We start from the raw sequence: 17,100 nt of genomic DNA, 5'->3' as shown, positions 1-17,100 counted from the left end.
AGGAGATAGACCTCAACGAGTGGTTGGCGAGCAACAGTGAGTTCCCTGACCGCTCGTTACACTGGATGGCACATGGCGCGTCAGAAACTCGTTCCCAAAGAGGCTGTCAAAGTTTGTCCGGATTAAACTTTAATGAGCCAGCAGTTTCTCTAAAATATTTTCCTTAAACCTGAATGTTACAACAGTGATATTTCCTTTTTCTTTAATTATTTTTAAACCGGCGGTTTATGTGAGTAATCCGCTCCCCATAGACTGTTTGGCCAAAAGACTGGGAACTTCGGGCCGTGGTTCTGCCTTGGAACTGCTGACCAATATCTGATTTGCAAATGAAAACACATTTATTATATGGATTCAAAAGGCCAGCAATGTGTGCTTGATATTTGAAGGCTCCTCTGACATTTTTTCTCTATTCTTTCAGTCACTACTTTCTTCAACCATATTAACCTTCAGTACAGCACCATCTCCGAGTTCTGCACAGCGGAGACCTGCCAGACGATGGCCGCCTGTAACACGTAAGTGTGCTGTACCAACAGTACCTCTATTAACATGTGTGTTGGTTATGTTCTGTCATTGGCTTTGAATTGGAAGATGTTCCTTCTAAGGTGTACAAGATCAGAGGGTTTTTTCTGTAATATTTCCACCTTTCTGTTGCAGACAATACTACTGGTATGATGAGCGGGGAAAAAAAATAAAATGCACGGCTCCTCAGTACATTGACTTCGTCATGAGCTCTGTACAGAAACTTGTAACAGATGAGGACGTCTTCCCCACCAAATACGGTGAGTTTAGAAAGTGTTTGAGTTGTTTTCTTTCGGGAGGTGTTTGTCACTTGTATTTGTTTGGATGGTTTGGGTGGCTTTCCTTGGTTATTCTGCATGTTTCATGTACAAGTATTTGCCATGTTGTGATTGGACTAGAGCTCAGGGGCGTAACTAGAGAGACCATGGAGCCTTGGTGTAAAAATTGCCCTGTGGGCCCCCAACTTCATTAGCTGGTCGGTACCATCATTGCCCCCGAACAATGTGTCTGTGCCTTCTTTGCCCCTTGCCCCCCCCTCCAAGATACACCAAATGTAAACACACTTACTCACTAATACACACTCCATCTCACCCACCTACACATACATCCTCACGCACGCACACAATTACACAGCCATGATCACAAACACAATTACACATCCATGATCACGCACACACACACAATTACAAATCCATGATCACGCACACACAATTACACATCCATGATCACGCATGCACACACAATTACACAGCCATGATCACAAACACAATTACACATCCATAATCGCACCCAAACACACAGTTACACATCCATGATCACGCGCACACACACAATTACACATCCATAATTGCACACACAATTACACATCCATAATTGCACACACAATTGCACATCCATAATTGCACACACAATTACACATCCATAATTGCACACACAATTACACATCCATAATTGCACACACAATTGCACATCCATAATTGCACACACATGGCCAAACATACACATATATACATACATCCCACCTCCCTCCCGCTTACCTCTCACCGCTCCTGCAGCTTTCTCTTGTTTTTTTACCACGGGGTCATGTGACCTAACGTCAACCGGATATGTCCCTGTCTCCCTATGCTGGTTCAAAATGGTTTGGGGAGGGGGGGGGCTTTCTAAAAAAAATTTAACCGGTGCGAGGGGACATGAACACGGACCCCTGTAGTTACTCCGGTGCTAGAGCTGTACGTTTTAAATCTGTTTCCTGTCTTCCAGGCCGGGAATTCCCCAGCTCGTTTGAGTCGTTGGTGAAGAAGATCTCCCGATATCTATTCCACGTCATGGCTCACATCTATTCTGCTCATTTCAAGGAAATCGCAGCCCTGGAGCTACACGGACATTTAAACACGCTCTTTATTCACTTTCTTCTCTTTGTACGAGAGTTCAACTTACTGGACCCCAAGGAGACAGCCATCCTGGACGACCTGTCTGACATCCTCTTCTCTGAGGACAGCAGGGAAGCAGCAGGGGCCACAGGAGGGGCACAGAATCACGTGAAGGAGAGATGAGTCCCCCCCTACTGTCCTGCTTCCTCTCCTTCCACTCCAGGCGTGCCCCACACCCCTACAGAGAGCTGGATTACCTCCCAGCTACAAGCACAGGGGACAGGCGGGTGCAGGAACCGCGTTGCCCTTCTCACGGTGGGGAAGGCTCTGCCTGTTATACCCCAGCCTGAAGGGGAGAAAACCTCGCTCTTATCTTTAGCAGGAACTTGCACCGAGTATCACCTTATTTTTATTTTATGTCTTGAGTTTTTCCTCCTTCTTTTATTTTTGTTAAGTTTGTCTTTGTTCTTTCTCTTTCTGATCCTTCCCATGTTTTTCTTCCTTTCTTCCCTTTTCTTTCGTGTTTCTCCCCCCTTCTTACGGGTGGCACTGCCATTTCTGGCTTAATTCTATTATTCTATAAAGAGAAAATATTTTGGGTTTTCTATTTTATTTTGCCGTGGCTTTGGAAGAATGGTAGAGGCTTCTAAGCTGGAAGTGAGATTCGGAGAGAATGGGCTGCCAGAGCCGAGAAGAATCATCTTTCTGCTGCCTGAAATCTCTTTGGTCTGGATCTAATCCAGTCTGACCCTCGGACATCAACTTTTCCTCTCCCCTCCCTTGGAGAGGGGGGTGCAGGGCCCTCATCCCTGGTTGGGGTGAAACCATGCGGTTTGCTTCTTTTAGTTTATCTGTTAAATAATAATGATAATAATAAAAAAGATTCTATCAGCCTGTGTGGCTCTATTACAGCAGTTGATCAGCGGAGATCAGCGATACGGTTCATGATGGATTGGTGTGTTCCTACTGAAAAGACTCCTACTTAGACAGCGTTAGTAAAGGTGTTCGGTACAGTCTAGTTTGAAAGGGCCCTTATAATATGAATTTGAGCTTTAATATAACATTGCACTTTCAGATTTTTTACTAGAAATTTAGTAGGAATATGTAACTTCAGTGTGTTAAATGAGCACTCCAACCCTATCGTCATGCTGAATGCATATTAGAGTTCTCTTGAATGCGTATTTTATCGCATGCAAAGTGGTGCCGACGTTCTTTAGTTATTGCAATTAGAAAAGTCTTCTGTCTCATTAATCCCCCCAAGCTTCCTCTGCTTGATGCGTAGTGCATTCCTCTGTATGCGTCTCGCATATGCTCAGTAGCGGCAGCCAATCACACGTACCATCTGAACACTGAGGTTTTGCTACGATACACTTGATTGGATTTCCAATTTCTTTAATGCTACTGAGCATGTGTGGGACGTGTACATACCGGTGCTTGCTGGGTTCAGTAGACTGAGGAGATAGAAATGTTATTTTCTAGACGCCATGCTCCGTTTTGCTTGCGGTAAAATGCATTGGACGACGTACAAAGACTCCATTCTGGAGCTCATTTTCAAGGAATACTCGCCCTATTAAAGAAGCGCTGCATTTACCAAGTAAGGAAGGTAGAACTTCGAGTATAACCTTTCTGCTAAAAGAGATGTTTCAATGGCTTTCTAGAGGCTGCTAACGCTCTTCTGGCAAGCTGCGCTGCAGTATCCACTGCCCCCGTACACGAGTGACACTACATACATGATGCCTCAGACGGCGGTGAACATTATCATCCAGTGCTTTTCCTCCCCAGCAGGAAGGTACAGCTACAGGCTCAAGACTTGTCAAAAGGTGATGGAGCTGAGCAGCTCTGCAGTGCAGGGGTGAGGCTGTCTGGCTTCACTAGGATGGCCCTGTATAATGCATAGCTTAATCACACTTCAAGGTCTTCTCATCCATTGAGCTTTACATTATACTGAGTCACCTCAGCCCTACTTGACTACCAGTGCTGGCTCTTCATAATGAAGCGAGGGACTTAAGCCCAGACGCTCCCTTTAGTGAATAAATAACCCCAATATGTAGAATAGATTAATGGTAGTAAAAAGTGACACAACTTACGTAAAAGTTAAACCATCAAATCTGAGATAATTATTGAATCTACAAAAATATGCTGGCATCTTCTGAACCCTCTTCTGATTTGTTGTCAAATATATAATTTTCACCGCTGACTAGATGCTAAAATCCGTCCGTATTTGACAATTTTGCAGCCCTAGTCTAAAAACCAGAAAGTTTGTGAAAGGTTTGAGAGGCGCTGTGTGGTGCCGTTCTATTCTCATAGCTCCTGCGCTAGCTGGGAATACATGATGGGTGGAAAGGGTTACGCCGTTCTTGGTTCATTAGGATCGCACTAGGCCTTTTTACGTCCCGTCTATTCTGGTCCCACTGGGAGATCACTGGAAGTGGGATTGCCTCACATATGGAGATTGGCCGTTGCTATAATGGGAATTATATCCATAGGGCTTTTCTTGATGTTAAATGTGATGACGTTTACAAGTGGAATCAGCAGAAAAGTATCGGCAATAAGGAAGCCTGTATGGGCTTCAGGTGTAGTTGTAAAAAACTAAATTAATTTAGGTAACATAACTAAGATGTAAAGAGTTAAAGTTATAACGCGTCGGCTCTTTCGGGCAATACTTGGGAACGGGACCGTGTTTTGGCCAATTTGTGCCTTTAGGAGAACAGAAAAGGGTGAGACAAACCATACGCTTGCATGTTTTTTGAGGATGGGTTTTATGCACTCAACTGTGTGTTTTTTTACGGGGTCGGCTGTTCATTGTGTGTAGTTAATTCCATGATATTGGAGGCCTAGTCTCGTGTCCCGTCCAGCCAATGATTATGTATAATAGAGCGCTCACAAAGTACCTGTGTATATATATATGTGTGTGTGTGTGTGTGTGCGGTCGCTTACCTTAAAGAGATTGTGTAGCACTCCTCACCATTGTCCTGTTTTTGCTTAAATTGTCTTGTTGGACACCCTGGAAGTCTCCTGTGAACCACTGCTGCAGCAGGCTGGCGGGGACTATAGAATGCAAGCTCTTTGGCGAGCGCCTGCTGATGGTGGGGAATGAGGCTAATGTATTGGGTTTGGAGCAGAATCTCTCTTTGCATTTTCAAGGGAGATGGGGGTCCAAATATAAAGGAACACTTACCTAAACAATGCATGAGCTGTTAATCCATGGAACAAATCAGGTTGGTTTTGAAGTCCAGGGAAGTGATGGTGTGTGTGCGTGTGTTTGTTACAAAATAGTGTGACAATTTGTAACAACACAAACTTTTGAGCTTTGGTTCATTGGCACCTTTTGATTTCATGGATGACCTCACTGTTCAAGAAATGATGACACCACAACAGATTCTACATACTGAACAATTTTATTGGCATTTTTTTTTTTTTCCTGTCGTTCAGTTTTCGTTTTCAATGCCAACACGGGTGGGTAACATGCCGCAGTGTGCGCCCGCTGGCCTTACAAAATACACAAGGGAAATATTGCTGTCCAGATGCCTATCGCCACCACTCCTACCATGGAGCTGAGACCCATTGGCGAGGACGTGGGGTTGTAACACTGAAATCACACGAGTGTAAAAAGGCAGGAGATCAACAAAACATTGGCATTAACCCTTTCGTCTACACGGCACCATTAAATGTGTCAACAGGAATCATGTACCCGGCCCTCCGTTTCGTTCTCACCCCAAGGATTCAGCACCTCTTTAACATGTAATACCCTCCTGTCAAACACTTATTTGAAATCTATATACAACAAAAGGGTACGTTCTAAATGGGAATGCATGAGAACGGCGAGGGGAAGATGCTGAAGTTGTATGTCTCTTGTCTCGGAATTTGGGGGGGGGGGGGTGTCAGGATAAGATAAGTTGATGGTATTCTTCTAATGTATCACGAGAACCTGCGTGTCCGCAATGACCTGTATATTGTGCTGTCTCTTTCATTCACAGGACGTATTCTCAGAAAAATCGGAATATTTACATAGCAACGGAATCATTCATCGCAAAGTCGATCCTTGTACAGCTAGTCGCTTAAATATATATATTTATATTGTATTTATAAATAACAGAGACCACCGCAGTCTGCGCGAAAGGCCTGCAGAGCACGGTGCTGCATGTAGATGCATAGAGAAAGCAGAGCAGCGCGTTGCGTGTATACAATCAGTGCTGGCGCTTGCCTTTTGTATACTCTACCCACTGAATGCGGCAACACGTTGGGAATATGCAGCTGTTGCACAGCACTAGGCTGGCAATGGCCATTTTTCCTCCCCGTATGGATGTGACGCTGGGCTTTTTAAACTTTGTTGGCAGCGTGTGGGTTAAATATAGGGACCTTATTCCTGCTTTACCTGGATGCCCGTATAGATAATGAAAACAGAAGGTAAATTACAGCCACTGTGTGTTGTTTTACGGCCCTTCTGTCCTCCTTTTAAGTGAAGTAAATCCAAACGGTTGCACCGTGTGCTAGTCCTTCAGTGCCCCAAATATATATGTGTAATATATACCTAAGTCTATAGATTCATTTTCCTTTAGTAGAAGAAACACAACTCACTTTGTGAATATTGAAGAGTAATAAATAGGGTCTAATTATCTCAAAAGTGTAAAGATGAAGGTTAAGGTGTATTTTGACTACCGCTCCTTAGCTGTATATGTCTCCTTAGGGTAAGCGTGTAAAAGAGTGAGGTAGCTCTTTATTATGCCATAATATTTCTCCTAAATGGTTAAAAAAACAGGGATTACACTATCCTACTGGATATTATTCTCTGGGATTCCACGTTTCCTCAGCCACAGATAATGAATGCTATTTTCCCCAGGTGCCCAAATTTAAATGCCCAGCCAGGGCCAGATTTGGTGCTCAGCGGAATTTAATGCCTAGAGCACTGTGGGGTTTGCCAGCACCACCCACAAACTGTCAATTTGGACCAAGCCCCACCCATTTCTGCCAATGCCCCACCCATGAAGACTTGCCTATGAAATGTTTTGCCTGGTCGCGGTTGTGATTGGCCGGTCCCGTGTACCTCTAGATATCGGGAGGACCTGTATACAAAAAGCAGCTTGCAGAGCGCTCTGTGCTTATAGACATACATTAGAGCATTATGTAAACACTAAAGATGCAATGCCTGTGTGCTGCAGAACATCGCACAACTACACACACACACCCTACAGAGCACTGTTCTGCAGGCCATTCTTGCAGTTAGCAGTTAATAATTTAAACACAAAGGATTAACGGCCCACCCCTAAACTTACAAACCTTATAAAAATAGCCCCGATATTTCACATTATGCAATAGGACATGCCCCACCTCCCTTTATACATACCCTCCTCAAAACATTCCCTGCCCCCACTAGATGATCAGCCAAATAGTAGGGCACTGCCCTAAATGGGGGTCAGTATGGACCACAGCTTCTGTCCCACTGTGATGTCTATAATGCATTGGTGGCCAACAGGAATTACAACTCCCATGAAGCATGCGCATTGTTTATCATACCAGGCACCATGGGAGCTGTAGTGCCACAACAGCTGGAGAGCTATCTGTTGGCTATCCCTGCTCCAGCGGACGATGATTGCATGTGTCTTTTGAATATACATATGTGTGTAAACATATTTAATCCCTTGAATACATTCAGCATTAAAAACCCCATACTGTAGTTTATCAATCATTTCCCTGCCTAAAAAGCTGCCCCTACCTAAAGATTTCAAATGGCGTAGATGGTGCAGCTCGTCCAGGGCTGGGTGCCTGCTCCTGTCCAGCTGCTGTTGAACTACAACTTATGTCATGTTATTCTCAGCAAGTGGATGAGTAGCAATAATGGGAGTTGTAATCCGTAACAACAGCTAGAGGCCTGCTGTTACCTAGCCCTGAGATACCCCCTTTGTAATGCAGGGGGCTAGTAGTAGGGTTATCATTAAGGTAACATGTATATGCCCTACGCAGCTCTGGTTTTATCTCTGGTTTGTTACAACTTGAAGATAACCCAACTCCGGAGTGCCTTATTGTCCCTCTACTAAAGAGAAATGCCCCCTGCTTCAGCCTCCAATGTGGGTATTGATGCAGGGTAGAGTCAAGGTCACCTTCTGGCCAGGCAGACGGAGAAAAGAGGGTAGGTAGGGCGGCTGGTTAGCTTTTTGTGATAATACCTGGGGGGAAAGCAAAATGAATGGGAACAGACAGGCGATAGAGAGAGAGATTGCGATATAGGGATGTGTACAAAAGAAAAGCAAAAATAGAAATTAAACATGGGCAGGTTGTGAAGACAAAGGAACCAAGGTGGGCAAAATGAAAAGAGGAAAGATGGCCCAAAGAGGTGGAATGGAGAACAAACATACAGAAAGGAAAGAAAAATCATTAATAAATAAATATACAGCCTTAAGCAGAATGCAGCGTGTAAAGATTGTGCTCTGAGCTCTCTATATACATATTTATACTTGGTATATTATATACATGAACATTAGTGTTCTCACTACAAAACGATGCACTTCTAGCTCCTAAGTAATACTGTAGTTAAGATTGTGTGCAAGAATATATATACACACTAATATACGTATATGTATTTACATAGCAGTATATATATGTATATATAAGGTAAACCGAATAACTCTGTATTTATATACAACCAGTGGTGTAACACAGAGGTGCACATTGATGAGAAATCATTATTTGTTTCGTACATTCCAGACACAAACCATGGAGTGAATGTGATAGTGACATCTTGTGGCCATTGTGTATATTGCAGGACACCGATTCCTAAGAGAAAACACTTGGCTAGTGGTCACTATATTGGTACAAGTTCTTTAGAGATGTCTATATAAAATGCGACAAGCTGATTAAACTGCATATCATGAAGATGACATGTTTCCCTGTTTCTAGTGACAGACACAACCATTATTATTTTCATTAGGGAATGCTGGGTATGTCTATCCAACATTAACCCTTGTAGTTGCAGCCACTGTGTGTTCACTGAGAGTATTGCAGGGTATGTTCTCTATATGGTCATTGACCTCTAGTGCCACCCTGTGGTCACTGCGGGAATTTCCAGTGTTATGTGCCCTGTTTGCTGGGGGAAGCAGGGACAGGGGGATCCTGAGTGATGGCATTGCTGGTTTTCCTGGCTTTCTCTTTCCCGCTGGCTCCCAAGGGCCCCTGCTCCTTGTTATCAGCCGGACGCTGCTTGCTGAGGGGCCCAGGGGGGGGAGAGGCGTGACCATTCTTCTCGTCTGAAAAAAGTTGTTTAAGTACGTCAAAGAAGTTACTGATTGGGCGGCCTAGAGATAGAGAGAGAAAAACAGGGAAGGGAGAGAGGGAGGGAGGATAAGAGAGAGGGAGACAGAATAGAGTGCAGGGGGAAACAAAGTGGGGAGTGTGAGATGGTGTGAGTCAAGCAGTGCAATTAGAGTGAATGTGTGAACGGGGATTATACAAAACAAGTAGAAATAAGGGTCCAACCCAGGGTTGCACAACGACTGTCCGACAGCTGTTCCGTTTCCTTTCCTGTCCCATCATCCTTAACCGACATGAATTTGCCTAGAAGTGGGTCACATATGTCCCCTTCAAGCAGGGGTGCTTGTAATTATTTTTTAAAACCATTTTTTAGGATACTAGTGACTTTTAGTGCATCCCTGCCAAAAGTTATTGCTAGAAGTATCCTTGGTTAAGGGGGAAATCTGGATAGTGCAGAACGACAGTGATGGGAGCTGCACATGGAACAAAAGCTGTAAGACGGCAGGCGTCCAACCGTGGGTTAAACTGCAGAAAAAAGGGGAGAGAATGAGAGAGTTCTGGCAATCGTAAAGCAGCGTTATTATCTGAAGCGTTATTATTCCGAATCTCCTCACAGCGCTGGTATATATTCCCATTTTAGGGGGTTGGATGTGACTGGAAAGTGGAACCCATTCTCAGAGCCCAGGATCACATAGCAAGAGCGATATGTGCCAAACCCTTGCTGTATACTCTGGTATTTGTGATATGCTAAAGCTTTTATGGCGGGTATACGCATCTATTTATATTTTAAAGATTAAACCAATAGTACATGTGCCGTAACATATGGCATATGTTCCATATTGCAATCTAGTTTCAGTAGTGGTCATACTGGTCTGCTGGAAAACAGATTCCTCTACTTTTACCATTTTTGCCTCAGAATCTATCTTTCTACATAGAATCTACAGGCATAATAATGCTTCGTGGACAGTTCCGGTGGAGAGCCGTGGCCACCTCTCCTACTGAACGTATCACACATGATGAGGATATCATTCTGGCTTCGTAGGGGCGAAAGCAGTCATGTCGGCAACCAAATCACATCAGCGGTTAGTGAATAGCCCTCTTATAGTGAAATAAAGCACCAGTGGACGGACAATAGCGCTGCATTAGAACGTGGGAGAGGTGGAGGGAGGGTTATGAAGAAGATAAAATAAAACCAGCAGTAAAATCAGGAAGAGGTTGTGAATTTTGAAAGACAAGCTGGTGTGGCACACAGAGCTGATATGCAGTCACAGACAAAATGACATTTCTAGATGAAGACTAATCATTGAAAGAATGCAGAGAATATATCACATTTTACATGGATGATGCAGCAGCCCCAGCCTACAGCTGAGAGATACAGAACGGTGAACGCCGCTAAGCCCAATGCAGCCAAATGGTTCTGATGGAAAGACTCCAGATGCATGGGTGCGGGTGGATCAGATGGAGAGGATGAGGACATCATGGGGGAGGTTGGACATGGGGTGAGAAAGCGGTGCACGTGCCGATTATCATATGCAGGTGATGCCACTACCATCATCTTCTACCCAGCAAAGGATTGTGGGATTCGTCTGTAACTTCCTAAATACTGAGTAGGTGTATGGGGTTTCCCCTGCACTGGAAAGTGTGGGTCAGGGTCTGGAAGGAGCGGGACCGGTGCTTAAACAAAATAATCAGAGGAGCTAAAAAGGGATGATTGAAGTAGGTGAAGAAACAGCATGGGTGTATTGCAAATGGCAGCATACAGGGTGGAAAACGTATGGAGAAACTTAGAGGCCAGGCAATAAATTATAGTAGACGGCACCATATTCTTTTAGGATGTGTATGCCTAGAGGCAACAACATAGATGGGCGCAAAACTTTTAGGTTACTTGTTTCCTGGGGTGTGTTGGGCTCTTGTAGTATACTAAATATTACCTCTGGTTATCTCTGACAAGACTTTTGGATGCCACGAGTGCCCATGGGGTTATAGTGTAATCATGCAACAAGGCGTTGGGTGCTGCGTGCGCAAATCCCCAAATTACTCTACAACTCTGAATTTGTGCCCCTAAGTGACTTCCATCTACCTGCTATGGTGGTATAATACAATCACTCAGAGGCACAAAGACAGAGCTGAATTTTACTAAAATGGCGACCGCATAGCCTATCGTTACCTACCCCTCATATCACCAAATCTGGGGCCTTCCTAGTGCTGGCCTCCCCAGCTCTCCTGTTCTTTATAGGAAAGAAACCATGGGCTGAGCTGGCCCTTGCGTACTTTAATTGGTGAGAAGATATTCAAGAGATACCATCAATTTAACAATCCATTATGCATGGGCACAGTTTAGCCCTTCTCGCAAGTTGGGCCTTCCTTTAGCGCAGTGTAGCCTATGAGTTGCAATTGACTAGAAACTTCTGAGGACATAAGAACTCATATCTTGGGGCTGCTTACTCTTAAGGGATCCAAAATCTTTTTATTTATAAGATGTTGTACTGGGAAGATTGTGTTGCAGTCAGAAACGTTATGAAATTTTTTAGGCCTCTAAACTTTTTGTATTGAGTCAGCAGGTCTACAGAGACTCAGGATGTATTCACTAAAGGGGGAGTTGACGGGAGAGCTGTGATTTCAACCGCTTGACTTCACTATATGTTATGAAGGTCCAAGTCTATTGAGCTAGTGGAACAGGAAATCTTTGATGGTCCCGTATAATGCAGAGTTAAGTCAAGTGAAATTCCTTCAAAGTCTCATCGCCCATTAAATTATACTTTTTGCAGGGTCATCTTAACCCTTCTTCCTGGAAAAACCTCCCCATGTTGGTCCTTCTTAATGAATAGTGAAGCGAGGGAGTTACTAGAGAGCAATCGATTAGTTTGGGTTTGGGTCTGCTTTAGTGTCTGACGTAAGACACACCAGGTTATGATAAACCAGTTAAATTACTGGTTTTATCTATAAGTCTTGTATTTGTTACTAGGGACAGCTTCACAACTTTAACTTCCACATGTCCTAGGCTGTTTGGTCTACCATATCTCTGTACTGTCATGTAAACACTGTAAACTCGGTACTTTATATATCCATATATATATATATATCAATCTATATATATATATGTATATGTATATGTATAGGTTTACTTAACCAACAATGTTGACATAGAAAAATGGAGCATGTGGAAGGAGCAAAAAGCAGTGGATAACCATTAAAAGATGGATGTAAGACAACACTTAATTGGCTGAGATGGATTAAAATCACAGAATGAAGAAGATAAAATGTGGGTAGTGGTGCATGGCAAGGATTAGCGAGATTAGCTCTAATAAGTATGACTTTAATTATGAACATGATCAAAATGTGGGGTTGTGACACTATAAGAGAAGGTCAGGTGAAAATGAAAATGGAAAAGAGGAGATAAAAGATCAGTACAGAGAGAGAAAAGAAGAGGCAGAACTAGGGACCGGGAAGCCACACATTTTAGAAGAAGTATTTAGGGATTTGTTGACATGGATTCAAATCAGCCAACTTCTGGCTGGAAAGTTCTGCATAGGAAGTAAAAAAAATAATCGGTTGTTTTTGGAGCATCCTTCATGTTTGAAATATGTTAAAATGTACTTGTTCTGTGTGGATAAAGTGAAGTGAAGTCAACAGTGGAAAAGCCAAAATATTGTGTGTCCCTGGGAAGCTTTAGTACTAAATGGCCTATATGTGTGTGGGTGAGGGAATGTTGTATCAACTATAGAAAAACTGGACAGAAAGGTTGGGCAACTGCGACCCTCCAGCTGTTGCTGGACTTCAACTCTCAGCAGTCAGGGAACTGAGAATGTCAATCCTTCAATAACATTAGGGCGGCAGGTTGCTCAACCCTAGCTGGCGTTGGTCAGTAGGGCACGATCAGGGGACTCTAGGTAACTATGTAATTAATAGTTTCAGTAATAATGAGAGGGAAGAACCCAAATGAGTAGTCTCTACAAGCCAGAGTCTGCGTGGTTAGCAAGGAGGGAAGGACGGGGAGTGGAGCAATAGCAACAGCAGCGGAGGCATTAGCACACAGCTGGAGGGTCCTTACCACATTTTGAGAGCTTTCCACTGAGGTACTCCATACAGTTATTGGGGTCTGAACAGCACAGGGGGAAAAACAGGGTGGGGCATATGAACCAAACATTCCCACACAAAACAAATGCAACCACCCCACACGCTGCACTGCCCTGCTCATTCATTGGTGTAAACGTTGGGTTTCTGTAGGTGAATTGCAGCGGGGTTTGTTGGGTGTTTGTGTCTGTTGTGGATACTGATCGCTCTTTTGTGTTTATCCGGCATTTTAAGGCTGCAAAGTGATTTTTTTCTGGTAGGATTACACCACTTAAAAGGAGTTGCCATCCTTGCAGCTTTTAGTAATAATAGAACTTGTGTATTCAGAATTGTATGTATTGCAAATATGGGGAATTTTGGTCACTAAACGAAGCCACAGAAATAAGGCCAGACCCGGAATTTTCGTCCAAAATACGTAGGCCTACATTCATTCACACTCTTACACACTCTCATTCTCTCACACTCTCATTTTGGTTCAGTCTCTTTCTCACACAAAATGTTTGCCTACCTTCTCTGCTGACTGGTTCTGCCGAACACTTCCGTTTTCACATCTTTTTTTATCTTTTTTCTTCTCCCTCATCTTCTCTCTTCAGTCTGATATCTTCAATCTTCTATATTTGTCCGCATCTCCACAGGCATTACCCAGCAGGAACTTTCGTCAAAAATGGTGGCTCTTGGGCTGATATCCTCTCCCTGATCCCCCAATGGGATGAGAGGACATCACCGAAAGTGCCGTCATTTTGCCCTAACTTGAACTTAGAGCAACATGGCAGTGCGTCTGGTTGGAGGATCGCGGAGTGGATGTCACCGCCATTTTTGTGGAAGTTCCCACTGTGTTATGTCTGCAGAGATGCTGGCGAAGACAGAAGATGGAAGACAGCAGATTAAAGATGCTGTGGAAGTGGTCGGCAGAGAAGGCAGGAAAAACATTTAGAGAGCGTGAGAGAGAGTGAACGAGAATGAGAGTGAGAGAGAGAGAGTGAATGTGGGCACTGGTCCTGAATTAAAAATGCCCCTGAATTTTTGGCCGAACTGAATGTGCAGGGAACAAAATTCGTTGCACAAAAAAAAAATGGGCCGAAAAAGAATAGTTTTTCTCCCATTTGCAATAATAACTAAATTAATTTATGAAAATGGTTAGCTTTGCCATTTAGCTGTTTCTGCTATATTTGATATAGGGATTATTTTACTTCAGGGAAGTAAAAAAAGGCCAGAAATATTATGTCAATTCAATTTCCTGTCCTGAAGTTCCCGTTCCTCCTCCTCAGCGACTTTTCAATAAGCAAGAGATAACTTAATGGGGATAACTTAACAACCATACTGATCCAAGCAATAGGAAGTTCCAATAAATTTCCACTTGGTATAAATTAATATTTTTTTTTAACAAACACATTACTTCCTGTGTTCTGAAAAGAAAAAATGTAGGATCCATGACAGACCCATTGTAACTGGCTGTAACTGACCGTTATGTCTGATTAAAATCAGCCCTGTCCAGGCATAACGAAGTATCATCTAATACAGTGCATGTATTTCCCTGGCACTGGCTGCATCATAAGACAAGCAACTGATCACTGTATACAAATTGATAGATAATAGTAATTGATAATTCATAGTAATAGAGTGTGGCGACATTCAGTCTTTCCACCCACCCGACTCACCTGAAAGCTGCAGTACAGACGGTTGTTCATGTGAGCTCAAAAGCTGGGTTTGAATTGTCTCGACAACCCGCTTAAACCGCCGGCTGGGACCTAAAGCAACAAGGATGACATAAAGGTCAGCAGAAAGGAGTACCAGACATCATCCGATGAAACCTCCACAGTCAGAACTGGATTATCTCCTTGGAAGACTAGGTGTCTACCTACAGCTCTATGTTATTAGGAGAACCGTGTGAGATGAAGGGATGTTCATAATGCGGTTCCACCAATTTTGATCTCCGTCAACTCCCCATCCAGAAAAATAAAGTTGTGATGACCCTCTGCCTCTTGCATACATGTCCAGATGGGGGCCTAACCCCTTTGGTGGATTCTCTGACACCAACCTCCATCACAACAGTGACTGAGGGTGTGATGTTATATCCCATTATATTCAGTGACTAGGGCCAAGGATGGGATGTGCAATACAGAATCAAAGGCATGGATCTGTGTTTCCTTGCGCTTCACTAAAGAGGTTCCCAAATTTTATCTAAGCTCTCTGTTAGACTCCCTTACTTCTACTTTCCGCAGACCTTGTCTTCTGTTCAGGATATCCTTGTGCCTAACCCGTACATGCTTACATTTCCTTACTGTATTAACTTTTGTGTGATGATATTTACCATTCTCTTAATGACACAAGACTACAAAATGATGTCGATATACAATCTTGTCCAAACCTGAATGTCTCCCCCACACGCTGGCAGATACCTGATAACAGAGTGAAAGTGACTGAATATATCCCGCAGTCCTTCTGCTTCTCTCCACTTTCCGTATATGTGATATCCACCTGGAACTTCACTGGCTTCTGGAAGACGGATGGACCCCCTGTGGATTTGTACTCTGCTCGGAAACTGGTTTGTGAGATCACACTGTGACTGAGACTTGGGATCTGTGAAAACCCAAGAAAAGGCATTTGTATGACAGGGTCACAGAAGAGTCTACATGGAGTCTACAAGAGTGTATTCAGCCAGGATGATTGTCTCACCGAGAGGAACGCTTGTACAATATCAGCTTTGATGGAACTTAAAGGTTTATCTTTAATGACCACGAAGATCTGATCCTCTTTTTCCAGGGTGAGGAAGTTACCAAACCAAGACTTTTTCGCCAATCTGATGAAATAAGAAATGCAATTAGTAATGGATAAGTGAGTGGTGCAGAGAGAGAGAGAAAGAGAGAGAGAGACTCAAAGAGACTCAAATGAGACGATGATGTGGGCAAACATGGTTATATACAATTTCAACATAAAATAGATAGAAGATGTAATGTGAGGATGTACCAGATGAGCAAAACATACATGTAAATTCCAAAATGTTTAACATTCTGGTAAAGCCACTCATTTAAAATAGTCTTTCAATGTAGGCTCCACTAACCAGAACAGTTAGAAAAGAAAGAGCAAAGTGAAAAAAACAAGAAAAAAAAACCAACAAAACCACCCCTAGCTCTAAAATCCCCCCACAGCGGTCAATATAATGCAATCAATAGCAATATAAAATCCCTGAGATTGGAATCATACACAACAGGAATTGTGGTTAGACATCTGGTAAAGAGCTACAAATGAACATCAGATTGTCCCTCGAATAGAAGCACGTGTAATCAGGACGGGTGTCTACAGAATGGTGTCGGATATGGCAATCTACTCACTCTGGTGATGATTCTGGAGTCAGGTTAGTCATTTCATCAGCTGTAGGAACTAAGCATAAAGAAAAGGTTACTTCTGTTGGGATCTTATCTGTATTCTTCGCTTGGCATGATCTTTACCCATTCTAATCTCCTGACATTTCTATCATAGAACACGGTGATATAAATATAGATTTTCTTAATTTTGCAGTTAGAGAGCCAGCCTTCTAACCACATTGCCAAATGTGTTACTAGGATAAATAAGGATAAACTGTGTAAAACTCTGATTGGCAAGGAAGGAAAAAACCTTTGTAAAAAACCACTTGTTACCGAGTCTGGGTGGTTTCCTAGATGGCAAGTGGTCACAGAGAACGGGGACAGCCATTGATGTTACACCATGACTCATTTCTAACAATAAACTTATTCAAAATGGGTTAACCATTTATGTTAGGGGATAGCTAATTTAGAACAAAAAAGGTTATTTTATTATCTAAAGACAATTCCTGCTGTTTTTAATACATGTTTTGCTGTTGGGCACTGCAATGCATTCGCATACAACAGGATACTGAGCTGTAACAAGAATC

The 17,100-nt window shown here is 43.1% G+C and overlaps 2 protein-coding genes across 2 annotated transcripts in view; one reads left to right on the top strand and one right to left on the bottom strand.

Annotated features, from left to right (window-relative positions):
* Nucleotides 1-5: 5 nt before the first annotated feature.
* On the top strand, nt 6-2,072 carry LOC149275205 (MOB kinase activator 2-like; the record flags this gene model as incomplete). The annotated part of the gene is made up of 4 exons (XM_089504905.1): nt 6-36; nt 419-512; nt 655-779; nt 1,780-2,072. Coding segments are annotated over 4 exons (543 nt in total), but the record flags the coding sequence as incomplete, so codon positions are not given.
* Nucleotides 2,073-8,954: 6,882 nt separating this feature from the next.
* Nucleotides 8,955-17,100, bottom strand: part of LOC149275204 (serine/threonine-protein kinase BRSK2-like) — a 42,646-nt gene continuing 34,500 nt past the window's right edge. The window contains exons 15-20 of the mRNA XM_089504904.1: nt 16,541-16,589; nt 15,885-16,008; nt 15,608-15,788; nt 14,867-14,956; nt 13,186-13,233; nt 8,955-9,178 (exon numbers count right to left, since the gene is read on the bottom strand). Of these exons, the coding sequence (XP_089361030.1) occupies nt 8,955-9,178; nt 13,186-13,233; nt 14,867-14,956; nt 15,608-15,788; nt 15,885-16,008; nt 16,541-16,589 (716 nt within the window). The remainder of the gene's footprint in view (nt 9,179-13,185; nt 13,234-14,866; nt 14,957-15,607; nt 15,789-15,884; nt 16,009-16,540; nt 16,590-17,100) is intronic.

The sequence above is a fragment of the Sceloporus occidentalis genome, unplaced genomic scaffold (genome assembly GCF_023333645.1).
Source record: "Sceloporus occidentalis isolate IW3139 unplaced genomic scaffold, rSceOcc1.0.p SCAF_295, whole genome shotgun sequence".
Lineage (NCBI taxonomy): Eukaryota > Metazoa > Chordata > Lepidosauria > Squamata > Phrynosomatidae > Sceloporus > Sceloporus occidentalis.
This window is presented reverse-complemented; position numbering and strand designations above follow the sequence as displayed.